Genomic DNA, 13,470 nt, shown 5'->3' on the forward strand with positions numbered 1-13,470 from the left:
AGCTGAGCTGAAAACTAAACACTCGGCACATTCTCATTCTCTAGCAGTCCCCTCTCAAGCTCAGAATGGTTGAGAAAGGTGGAAGTGATCAAACACCCTGAGTTTGTCCATTAGGCGAGAAAATCTAGACTCAGAAAGAGCCTTAGTTAGACAATCACCTAGTTGATTCACAGAGGACATGGGCAACTATCAAAAACTCTTGTTGACGACCTTTTTCCCCACGAAGATGTCTAACTCCATAGTATTGTACGAGTCTGGAAAACTGTATTCTAGGAAAGAGATATTATGCACAAATTATCACAGTAAATAATTGGAGTGGTGACTGGACATGCAATTTTTGGAGCCAGATGTAGAACGCGGGTCATCAAGGTTAGATGCCCAGCTAGCATCACAAAAAGCCCGAAGAGAAAAAGGAGGCATGCGAGCAGCAGATTGGAGGAGGAAGCCATGTTGAGGAGTGCCCTTGAGATATTTAAGGATGCGTTTGACAACCTGCCATTGTGATTTTGACGGGCTTTCAATAAAATAACCAAGCCCATTAGTTAGGAATTAATATAAATAGAGATGTTTAGGGTGAGATTTCATTATGCATGTATTCAATTCTGGTTTAGTGGGGAAATTGAGAGACCTCTAGAGAACTCTTGAGCCTAGGTATTTGGTTGAAGGGGGAGTTGAGGCTTTCTTGGTGTTTATTTTCTGCATATTAGTGTATGTAAAAAGAGGCATGGCCTCCATTATCTCTATAATTCCAGTGTTATTTTTCTGGTTCCATCAATTTGGTATCAGAGCACTTCCGATGTAGGGGTGCTTTCTGGTCCAGATCCAACAAAAAAAAAAAGGAAAAAGAAAAATAGAAAAAAATCGAGCAACAAATCCAGAACTGATACAATGGTTCCAACATTTTATGGAGAAGGAGATGATGCTTGGGGATGGCAAATTGCTATGGATCAACATTTTCAAGAAAAACAAATAAAGGAAGAAAATGAACAATTGGCAGAAACTCTGAAGGGGCTTAAAGGATGTGCGTTCTACTGGTCTAGGCTTTGGAATCTTAACAATCCTAATGCAAAATTGTGGGATTTTACCAAAGCATTTATAATTAAATATCTACCTGAGATTTGTGTGGTAGATGAAGAAGAACGACGCGAAGATGAAGAACCAGATCGCGGAGCAGAAAAACAAATCAGCAAAGAAGAAGAAGAAATCAGCAACGAAGTAGAAGAAGGTCAAAACTCCGAAAGAGAAACAGAAGAAAGGAAAAAAGACGAAGGAGAAGGAGAATGAGACGCTAAGGCATATCAAAACTCAGAAAAAAAAAAAAAATAAAGGAAAAAGAAGAAGATACCACAATAAATGAAGAAGAAAAAGGTGATGAGGAAATAGAACAAGAGAAAGAGGCAGCACACGATGAAGAATAGCAAACAGAGGAGGAAGTTTCCAACTCAAATCCAAATAGCAAAACGGAAGAAATGCAAAAGAAATCAACGACCAAACTAGATATGGAAATCAAGGAAGGAGAAGAGCAGAACGAAATAGACAAGGCTCGTGGGACTGCAGCCCAGTCTTAGCACAGTGGTGTGAGAGAAAAGACGTACAGCGGCGAACGACAAGGAGAGCACACGAAGTGGAGGGTAACAGAAAAAGAGAGGGTTGAGGCGGATGTGATTTTTTTTGGGTCAAGTGGAGGTAGGGCGGGGCACCATTCACGCCCAACTTTGGCCCATCAAGACAACACAGGGACTGGGCCCAATTCTTCTAGCAATGTTGATCGAAATGGGCTTAATCGATTTGGGCCCAATTCGGTAAGAACTCAAATTCAGATTAATGAAAGAAGTGGGTCGTACTCTAAGGCTCCAGTTTCCGTTCGTGAAGCAAGAAACAACAATGGAGGAGGGCGAGCGGCACTACGAGGAGTAGCGACGGAGGACGACGGGCGAAGAGGAAGTCATGGTTCGCGAATTTGTCGTCTAACACAAGAGGAGGGGGACGATCAAAGAAGGATCATTTTTTCTTTCAAGTGTAGTGCCCTTTTCCTTTCTGGGCATGTCTGTCAACCTTCTCATTTGCATGAGATGATTATGGGTGAGGGAAAGGAGAAGCCAAACGATGAAGATGGGAGACTACAATGCTGGAGTCAGCAATTTGAGGCTCATTTGCAGACCCTAACCTCAAAAAAAGTTACTAATATTGCACCTGTGGTTCGTCGATTTGGTCTTAACAGAAGTGGAACCCTTATGACTAGCAACTTTGTAGTTGAAAATGATGTGAAGGATCTGAAGATGTGGCCTGAGGCATATTTTATGCAGTTAAATGGAACTCATAACAAGATATTGTCGTTTAAGGAGTATATTGGTGACACTGAAAACAGAACACTAGAGGGTAAAAAAGGCACAACAATTTGTAAGGCTGCAGCACGACTTAATGGCAGTTTGTGTACTTCAAGCATACCTGGGTCTATATGCTTCCAACAATGGGATCCAGGTGAAAGTTTTTCTCACGTTACCTATCCTCTCTTCACCTTGAGGACAAGGTGAATTGTGGAGGGGGAGTATTGATGGGCTTTCAATAAAGTAACCAAGCCCATTAGTTAGGAATTAGTATAAATAGAGATGTTTAGGGTGAGATTTCATTATCCATGTATTCAATTCTAGTTTAGTGGGGAAATTGAGAGACCTCTAGGGAACTCTTGAGCCTAGGTATTTGGTTGAAGGGGGAGTTGAGGCTTTCTTGGTGTTTATTTTCTGCATATTAGTGTATGTAAAGAGAGGCATGGCCTCCATTATCTCTATAATTCCAGTTTTATTTTTCTGGTTCCATCAGATTTCACGGATTGAGCCATATATTGGCAGACTTTGTTCACACTATAGGAAAATTCAGGCCTGGTGATAGTCACACTTGTATAGTTGAGGGCTCTCAAAATAATCACTCCCATGTTTGTTGAGTTTACAACCTCCTATCATAGGGGTAGAAATGCCTTTGGCCTCACTCATGTGAGCTTTAGCAGTTTAGCTGGGAGATCCCGAGTATACTTAGCCTGAGAAAGAAGTAGACATCCATTTGCAACATTTTAAACCTCAATGCCCAGAGCCTAGCTGCTTGAGAGAGAAAGCAGAATTAAGTATGAAGATAAGCTGCTTGATATGCTGTGGAGAGGAACTAGTGACCAAGATGTCATCAATATGGACTAACACATAAAGGCAGTAAGTATTGCCGTTGAGAATTAACAGAAAAAGATCACATTTGCTTGAGATGATCCCAAAGCAAAATAAAGTGTTGGCCAGTCTACAAAACCAGGCCATAGGGGGCCAATTAAGCCCATGAAGTGCCTTATTCAACTTGCATAGCAAAGACTTGTTGGAATCCTCAAAGTCAGGGGGTAGTTGCATATACACCTAATCTTCTAACAAGCCATTGAGGAAGGTATTATTCACATCCAGTTGCTGAATAGGCCAACAACGAGTAAGGGCCAAGGTGATAACAATCCAAATAGTCACAGGATTCACTACAGGAGAGAAAGTCTTAGTTTAGTCAAATCCAGGTTGTTGAGGGAACCCCTTGGCCACAAGGGAGAAGGGACAAGAACATAGAATAAGGAGAAGAGAAAAAAGGAGGCTGTCAGTGATATAATCAAACCAGTCATGTGCCTTCACCCAACATTAAAAGTTTTAGTTTTTTATATTGCCTATAATAGGCTTAGGTCACTGTATTATGAATTTGTAGAATATTCTAGAGTTTTCTACTTGTTTCTAGCTACTTGTTCCTTTGAGTAGTGTGATGCCTCTTCGGTTACTGTGTATTTTATTTATTACTTCAACTCCTTAACTACCTTGTAATCTGTATATAAAGATCCCTTTGGGTGTCAATCAATATATGAAAAATACATTTCAGTCTTATATTTCATCATGGTATCAAGAGCAGGTTATCCTGTGGTCATCTTGTAAACCTTCACGTTTCCTTCCGTTTTCCATTTTTCATTGTTTATTAAAATAACTCAGAAACCATATCTGGACCCCTCCAATCATGAAACCAAGGCCACCATTGGACTCAGAAGCCATTTCCGAGTCGACCCACGTCAGCCCCGTCGCCGGAAAGTCAGCCACGCGCCGCCACTGCAGAACTGCCTCTCCGGCGCGTGTGAGCCACGCGCCGCCTTGCCGGCCTCCGTTTGTCACGCGGCTTTCACAGAACGGCTCGCCTGGCCTTCCTCTTCCTGTTCTGGGGGTTTAAATCACGATTGGAGCACTCTTCTTGTTGGGTCCAGTTGGTTCCTCTTCGTGATTTTTCAGTTCTGAACGATTGGAGTTCCTTTTTTGTTTTTTTTTTATTTTTTTATTTTGAACAATGGAAGTTGAAAATATTGAGGCTGAGAATAAGCATTCTGAAAAATCATCCGGTAATGTTTCCGGTGTCTTTCCTCTTCCCTGTTCTTCGTCTTCCGGAGACAACCCAGCTATACAGATTACTAACCACCGTTTAAACGGTAAGAATTATGAGCAATTTCAGAAGGTGATGTCTCAATCTGCTGAGGCAACTAGTCATGTTGCTCAACAAGGTATGGCATTCCATGTTGATCATAGTAGTCGTTGGATTCTTGATTCGAGAGCTTCTGATCATATGACAGGTAATGCATCCCTGTTTTGTTCTTATACCCCTTATTATCACCAGTCACGAATAAGGACGGCTGATGGTAGTTTCTCTAATATTGCGGGAAAGGGATCCATTAAGCTCTCTGAACATATTACTCTGAATTCTGTCCTTCATGTCCCTTCTCTTACTTGTAACCTTATCTCTATTAGTAAACTTTCCTCTGAATTGCATTGTGTTGCTAAATTCTCTGCCAAAACCTGTGTTTTTCAAGAACAGGATTCGGGGCTGATGATTGGCAGTGCTAGAGAGGAAGAAGGGCTTTACTATTTTGAAGAAGATTCTCATGAAAAGAGATTTTTTGCAAATCACTCTTTATGTTTATCAGACGATTGTAATGATGTTTTGTTGTGGCATCGTCGTTTAGGACACCCAAATTTCTTTTATCTTCAAAAGCTGCTTCCAAACTTATTTATCAACAAAAAACCAAGTTCCTTTTTTTGTGATGATTGTCAGTTTGCAAAACACTCTCGTGTTTCTTATTTCCCTAGAGATTATCATGTTTCGTCTCCATTTACTTTGATTCATAGTGATATTTGGGGCCCAGCTCGTGAAAAAAATATATCTGGAACTCGTTGGTTTATTACCTTTATTGATGATCATTCTAGAGTATGCTGGGTATATCTTCTAAAAGATAAGTCTGAAGCTGCAGCCACTTTTAAAAATTTTCATGCTATGGTACAAACTCAATTCCAGACCTCTATCCAAATCCTGCGAACTGACAACGGTACTGAATATTTTAATTCTGTTCTTGGTGATTACCTAACCAAGCAAGGTATTATCCATCAAAGTTCTTGTCCTAACACCCCTCAACAAAATGGGGTGGCTGAAAGGAAAAATAGACATCTCATTGAAGTTGCTAGAGCCCTCTTGTCTACAATGCATGTCCCTAAATAGCTGTGGGGGGAGGCTGTCTTGACTGCCTCATATCTCATCAATCGGATGCCCTCTCGCGTCCTGAATTTTCATTCTCCCATATCTTGCCTTACCCGCTCTTTTCCCTCCTTTCGGGCTCTCTCTTCCCTTCCTCCAAAGTTGTTTGGCTGCGTGGTTTTTGTTCATATTCCTCCACATCAAAGGTCCAAACTTGATCATAAGTCTGTTAAATGTGTCTTCATAGGATATCCTCCTAATCAAAAAGGTTACAAGTGCTACTCACCTTCTCTTCGAAAGGTCTTTGTTTCTATGGATGTTACTTTTTGTGAAACACAATCATTTTTTCCCTCGACTTCTCTTCAGGGGGAGTCTATTGGTATAAATGAAGACAAGTCTTGGAATCCAAATAATTCTACTGTCTTACCTTTACCCTTGGAAACATCTGTTGTTTCTTTACCTTTGGAGTCAGGGGGAGTTAATGTACAGGAGACAAGGACAGCAATTGTACCAGAGACTGGAGATCCTCCCGGTAAATGGGGAAAATTCTACAGCAGGCGAAAATCTCCTCAAGATCCTCTAGACTGCCAGGATTCTGACCCGAGTCCTAGTTCCAGCAATCCACTTGAGAACACTAGTACAACTGACCTAGATGTGCCCATTGCCCTTCGAAAAGGTACTAGATCTTGCACTGCTCATCCTATTTCTCATCACATTTCATATGAAAAGTTATCTCCAGGTTTTCGTGCTTTCAACACCATATTAGACGGTACAAAAATACCAAAAGATATCCAAGAGGCACTTAATGACCCTAAATGGAGGGATGCAGTCTTTGAAGAAATGGATGCTCTTAAAAAAAATGGAACTTGGGAGTCCGTGGCACTTCCCAGAGGAAAGAAAACTGTAGGTTGCAAATGGGTGTTCACAATAAAATTTAATGCAGATAACAGCATCAACAAATATAAGGCCAGATTTGTTGCCAAAGGATTTACTCAGACTTATGGGATAGACTATCAGGAGACGTTCGCTCCCGTTGCCAAACTTAACTCTATCCGAGTCTTACTATCACTTGCTGCCAACCTTGATTGGCCTTTGCATCAATTGGACGTAAAGAACGCTTTCTTAAATGGGGACTTACATGAGGAAGTTTACATGGATCCACCACCTGGTTTTGAACAGGGAGATGGTTCTGTATGCATGTTGAAGAAATCTCTTTATGGACTTAAACAATCCCCTAGAGAGTGGTTTGAAAAGTTTACTCGTGTTGTTAAAGAAAGAGGATTTATCCAAGCTCAGACTGATCACACTTTATTTTTTAAACACTCCGATAGTGGCAAAATTGCTATCCTCATTGTTTATGTTGACGACATAATTGTCACAGGTGATGACTGGGAAGAAATAAAATCTTTAAAAGGGGGTTTAGCTAGTCAGTTTGAACTAAAGGATCTTGGATCTCTCAAATATTTCCTTGGAATGGAAGTTGCTCGTAGCAAGGCGGGAATTTCCTTATCTCAGAAGAAATATATTCTAGACCTGCTACAAGAAACAGGTATGCTTGGGTGCAAGCCTGCAGAAACTCCAGTTGAACCCAATATTAAATTGGGAATTGAAGATGGAAAAGATGTTGACAGGGAGCACTACCAAAGGTTGGTAGGGAAGCTGATCTACTTATCTCACACTCGGCCTGATATTGCATTTGCGGTTAGCATGGTTAGCCAATTCATGCATTCTCCTAAGGAAAAACACCTTAGTACTGTTTATAGAATCCTCAAGTACCTCAAAAACACCCCTGGTCGAGGAATGCTCTTTAAAAGGGGACACAAGAGGATGATAGAAATCTATACAGATGCTGATTGGGCTGGCTCTGCTATGGACCGAAGATCCACTTCAGGATATTGTACCTATGTCTGGGGAAATCTTGTGACCTGGAGAAGTAAGAAACAAACTGTTGTTGCCAGAAGCAGTGCAGAAGCAGAATTTCGGGCGCTAGCCCATGGCATTTGTGAAGGAATCTGGTTAAGAAGGCTCCTTGGAGAATTAAAGATATCTTATTCTCTACCTGTGAGACTCTATTGTGATAATAAGGCTGCAGTCAGTATTGCTCAAAATCCTGTACATCATGACAGAACCAAACATGTGGAGGTTGATCGTCATTTTATCAAAGAAAAATTGGAGGAGGGTAGTGTATGTTTGTCATATATACCTACCAAGGAGAAAACAGCCGACATTCTCACCAAAGGATTACACAAACCCATCTTTGAGGATTTAATTAGCAAGTTGGGGATGATCAATATATATCTCCCAACTTGAGGGGGAGTGTAGAATATTCTAGAGTTTTCTACTTGTTTCTAGCTACTTGTTCCTTTGAGTAGTGTGATGCCTCTTCGGTTATTGTGTATTTTATTTATTACTTCAACTCCTTAACTACCTTGTAATCTGTATATAAAGATCCCTTTGGGTGTCAATCAATATATGAAAAATACATTTCAGTCTTATATTTCATCAGAATTTGAATAATATTCCTTTTTCTAACAATTATGGCACCAAACAAAACACCCAAGTAAAGCAACCAAAGTCTAGCAAGGGGGCGATCAATTTTTTTTTTTATTAAATGGACTGCCGTGAAAAGGAGTATAAGATATGTTCAGACAAGGCAACCAAAAAAAGCAAATCAAACAAAACAAAAGACATTGAAACGAGAATTTTTCAATCCCTAACCAAGATGACTCTCTCAAAGAAACCATGTGCTAGACACCAAAAAGAGCCCAAGTAGAAACAAACCTGTCCAAAAACATGTTTATGGAGAGATTTTTCCTTAAAAATGAGTATTAGTCAGAAGATATTAGATCCTAAATTTAAACTAGATTTCAACTGTCTAGTTTCTCAGTCAAGACAAGAATAATTTAGTTCTACCAGTTAAGCTTCACGTTACCAAATAAAGTATTATGAGATTGCCTCTAACCATTATTTCAAACTGTTACAACTCTGCTTTTGGGGGTGATAGAAATGTTATTGCAGAAGAGGAAAAATGGAAGAGAAGATGAGAAAAGGAAGAAAGATGATGATTTTATTGATGGTATAATAGAAGATCTTACAAGAGGTAAACCTCTTCTACAGGGGCACTCCCCTCCCTCTGAGAGACTCTCAGCCTAATTCAATTCTTTTCCAAAAGTTGCCCTTCTACAGTTAGAGAATTCCTTTTATACATCAGGCTAAACCTCTCCCCTTAAGGTCTAACTGAATAACCACCTAATTACAAGCCTAACTGCATCATACAGTAGTTACAATTAACTTGGGCCACTAATTACTGCTCTTAACTAACCACTACCTAATATAGGTCGTAACACAAACTGAGGCTGGTTTGTTCATAAATGTGAATTTAATGCCAGTAAAGTAGTATATTAAAGGATTTTTCTTCCTTTCACCAAAACAGAGAAAAAGTTTTTTTCCCATCTCTTTTTTTTTCTTTCTACAACCGGCTCAGTTTCTCTGCAACTTGCGTTGATGATAACAAAGCCAAGTTATATTGACAAACTGACAGCTAACTGTTGGGAAAAGGAATATCAAGCTTAAGTCAGTAATTTCATTTACTATTACAAATTATGCAAACAGACACATATACGAGTTACAAAATATAATTATTAACATGTACTTTAATCCTTTAGCCAAAGGAGGAAATTCTCGTTACTCAATTAAGAAGGAATGTTGCCACAGCCTTCTCTTTTCTTTTGGGGGTTGAGATTTCATTTTACTCAAACAATCAATTGATTTGTAAATATGGAGAAGCATAGCAGACATACTGGGTCAGATATTTTATCAATATCCACTGTCCCTTCATAGGTAATATAAAAGAAAACATTATTTGCTGCAATAGCCTCTCTGCCCTGTTGCTTATACCTGCATGATCCAACTAATTAATGTAACCAGATATAAATTATCAAGGAACAATAATAAAGTGGAAATTTAAAAATGAATATTTTAGATACCTATATTGTTGAATATAGAAGTTGTTACAATATTTGAATTGCTGTTGTATAAGATAGAATCTTTTTATTTGATTTGATTTAAGTTGCTGTTACAATTAGATAGCTGTTACAATCCGGAAAGCTGTTACCATTTGATTTGAAAATGTTGTTAGTAGTTCCATAGTTTTAGGATGCTATAATTGTATAAATATATCTCCAAAATGGTGAAGAAATCGAATGAGAAAGAACAAATATTTCAGTACCTTTGTTTATGCCTATTTGAGTATTACAGTGTTGGAGTTTTAACATATATTAATAATGCAAACTTATAAAGCCACTCCCCAGGGGTGGGTGAGAGCAATGCAATCTTATACGCAGTGTTACTCTTGCATATTTACAAAGAGGTTGTTTTCCATATTCGAACCTGTGACCTTTCAGTCACAAGGAGTAGCTTTACCACCGCTCCAGGCTCGCCAATAGTGCAAAGTTATGAAAAATGAAAATCATAAACAGACAAGATGAAGCTTTGAAGCAGGTCCATGTACCCACAGAGAGGGGAAGAAACCAAAATGTAGGAAAAAGACGTACCCAAATATGAGGTCAATCCACTCATGCAAATGAGCAGATACATACTCACTCTCCAGAGCTTTTCTATGCTTATGTACAAAATCAACTGGATTCTCAGCCCAAGCAGGAAGTCTTACGGTATCTGGTATGGCAGAAATAAATCACAAATAAAGTTATTAACTATAATATGCATGTGAGTATACCAAGACGTTTTCTCGAAAAGCTAATGCAGAAAATCTTAATGAGTATACCAAGCTTTTCTCCCAGTTGTGTTGTGCCAAAATCAATTGAATTTTCATTTGTGAGGACCTCGGGGAGGTAAAATAGCTCAGGAACCTATTAAGTTAAGATTTAAAAAACAAAACAAAAAAAAGATGCTTAAAATAAAAGTTTCAATATAACCACGACAAGCATTTAATATGTAAGTTCATCAAGGACCACTAAAACTTATCAAAAAGAGACAAATGAATCTACTCAAAGTCCATAAGTACAAAACCAACACTTTACAATAAAAGTTAATAAACATATACCAATTCCTTAACATCACTCATGTCCTCAAGAACTCCATTCCAAGTAGCAGAAATATCAGAAAACATCCGATCTGCATGATCAAATTTTCCACCTTGCAGTTTGATAGCAAGGGTAGTGAACGGTTCAACCCTAACAAGATAATACAATACCTGTAAATGAAGATAACAATCATTAACTAACGCAAAATCAGCAACTGAAATGCAACCATATTGGATGACATCATTACTATTGCTATTTTAGAAGAACAGATAAATATCACACATCACCCTGGTGATTTATTCTATGATCTCAGCAAACAAATGGAAAATTGAAAGAAGAAGCCAAAAAGAAACCCTGATCTAACAGCAACAATTAAAAAAGGCACAAGCTTATAAGATCACAATTTTTTAGGGTTATCAGATTCGGTGAGGTGTTAATTTTTAGTCTCTTTCTGTATTAGGACTTGGTTGATGTTACTTAAATGTAAACTAATCTTATTTTGATTTCTAAGCATTCATAACTGGATAGTATTACTTCGAAGCCAAAAGAGGCCATTTAGTTTTATCAGAACATGATTAAGAATTTAAAATGGTCTAGCTATAATAATCTATATGGTTTCTTGTTAGAGATATATAAAACTATTAACGTAGCCTCACCCAACAACTTAAGCTTTTGGGTTGAATTGGTTCTTTATATTTCCCTTTATAAATCATCTGTCCTAAAAGCAATGAATATACTCTATGTCTCTTGTTGTGAATTTTGTGGATGCCGTATGTTCAGATGATTGTATACTTTGTGCATCTAACATACTAACATAATGCAGCCAAAACTTATTCACATTTTATTTATTGACGGAAATTCAGGATAGGTGATACTTAGGGCTCGTTTGGATGGGCTTTAGAAAAAATGACTTTTTATGAGTTACTTTTTTTAAAAGAACTTTTTTTAAAAGTTAAAGTTATTTTGCATTTGGATGTGATATTTAAAAAGCGCTTTTAATTAAAAATGTCATTTGAATGTTAAAATAAAAAAGCACTTTGTAAACATAAAATGACTGTTGTACCCTTAAAAAAAATTCCCTTTTCCCCCCAAAAAATCCCCCTTCAAGATACACAGCCGCCCTCCTCGATCTAGAAGTGCTTTGTTTTATGTTGGTGAGGCTGGTTTTCAATTGATACACCCTTGGTGCATTCTCCACACAGTATCGTTTCCTTAGATCATCCTAAAGTTACATTGCAAAAGCAAAGTATTGTATGTAGGGCTGCAGCATTGGATATATGGTGCTATAGATCCAGCCGGTTATCATGGAGTTCACAGCAATCCACGCTCTACCTTCATCGGAAGCTATGTCTCTTGGTTTCGTAATAGCACTGGTAATGAAATCGAGTTTGTTCTTGGTCAGGTCACTGTTATTGCTTGAATCTGCCATGTTGATGCTTCTGCGCATCAAAGAAAATCACTGTTTCTGGATCGTTAGGTGCTCTGATTTGGTCAAAGGAAGGATGGGTAAAATTGGTCATGAGATATTTGGGGTTGCTTCTGCCTTGTGCTTTTTTCAGAAGTCAAAAATTTTAACTTCTCACAAAAGCAAAATTTTGGCTTTTTTATTAACTTCATTTCTTAAAAGTTGATATCCAAACAGCAGAAAATTTTTAAAAGCAGCTTTTGAAATGGGAGAAGCCCATCCAAACAAGCACTTAGTAGGAGAAGGCATTAAAATCACCGAAATTAGGAGCACATCCCAAAGAATCAAACTTCACATCTTCTCCAAGTTAACCACTTAAGAAAAGCTCCATATGGATCAAACCATCTGGAGATAACTGATTTGATGAATGAATTCACAAAGTAAAAACATAAGCCAAAAACCCAACATCAATAGTCTTCTGATAGAAATGGACTAGAATCTAGGAAATTTATGGAAAAAAAAGGAAAATTTTATGGGGAGGGTTATGTTTACAAACTTTTTGTTTACAAACTACATTATATACTCCGGGGAGTACACTCACTTGGAAATGTATCTCCCGGAGTACATAGTGTAGTTTGTAAGAGTTTGCAAATAAAATTTTTGTAAATATAACCTAATCCCAAATTTTATTGATAAGGAAAATAGAGTTATTACAATGACTGATATCCAAGACTTCGAGAATCTAATCTCTCCCTACAACTCAATTCTAATCTCTACATGCCTCCCCCTCCATCTTCTTTTTCCTTTTATCCTAATGCTAACTTGGGGGAATATCCTCCCAAATCTTGAATTCCTAAGGATTATATCAAATAATATCCCCTCAAATCAAGTAACTCTATCTAACAACACAATATCTAACCATATCAATTAATAACCAGTAACTATCTACTATATTTAAAAAATATCAATTAATATAAAGTACTATTATCCAATATATCAAAATTAATATCATGTAACTATATCTAATATATCTAAGTCTAACAATATCAATTAAATATAATTACTATTATTAATAGGACCTACCGAACTATATCATTGGATGACCATCCCTATTTCTTCCCTATTTCTTGAACCAACACCACTCAAACACTTCAAACTTAGTGCACCTTCAGATTTGACATTTCAGACTAGGCTTGATGAGACTTGACATTGGAGTAGGCTAGGTGAGCCCCTTGAGCTGACCCATTGCTCCTATTTCACACTTCATTGCTGATTTTGCGCACTACTGCAACACGAAGACCCAGCCTTCTCCTTATGAAAGTACAAGTCCGCCGGTTCAAGTAATGGTGTTAGGTTGGCAATCTCGGCTGGCACCGATGGAGTCGTTGGTACCCGCACAATCTTCGCTAAAGCCTCCTCTTTCAGATTAGGTCATTCAATGATGATTAATCTTCTTCTTTAGGTTTCTTCTTGTTAGAATAGATATGATTAGATTTGAATAGATTA

General features: G+C 38.1%; 1 protein-coding gene across 1 annotated transcript in view; it reads right to left on the reverse strand.

Moving 5' to 3' along the window:
* Nucleotides 1-13,470, reverse strand: part of LOC133292600 (BEACH domain-containing protein C2-like) — a 119,384-nt gene that overhangs the window by 19,581 nt on the left and 86,333 nt on the right. The window contains exons 23-26 of the mRNA XM_061491025.1: nucleotides 10,580-10,729; nucleotides 10,301-10,385; nucleotides 10,071-10,191; nucleotides 9,318-9,414 (exon numbers count right to left, since the gene is read on the reverse strand). Of these exons, the coding sequence (XP_061347009.1) occupies nucleotides 9,318-9,414; nucleotides 10,071-10,191; nucleotides 10,301-10,385; nucleotides 10,580-10,729 (453 nt within the window). The remainder of the gene's footprint in view (nucleotides 1-9,317; nucleotides 9,415-10,070; nucleotides 10,192-10,300; nucleotides 10,386-10,579; nucleotides 10,730-13,470) is intronic.

Source organism: Gastrolobium bilobum, unplaced genomic scaffold, assembly GCF_033153095.1.
Source record: "Gastrolobium bilobum isolate Gb01-03AN ecotype WA unplaced genomic scaffold, APGP_CSIRO_Gbil_v1 utg909, whole genome shotgun sequence".
NCBI classification, from domain to species: Eukaryota; Viridiplantae; Streptophyta; class Magnoliopsida; order Fabales; family Fabaceae; genus Gastrolobium; species Gastrolobium bilobum.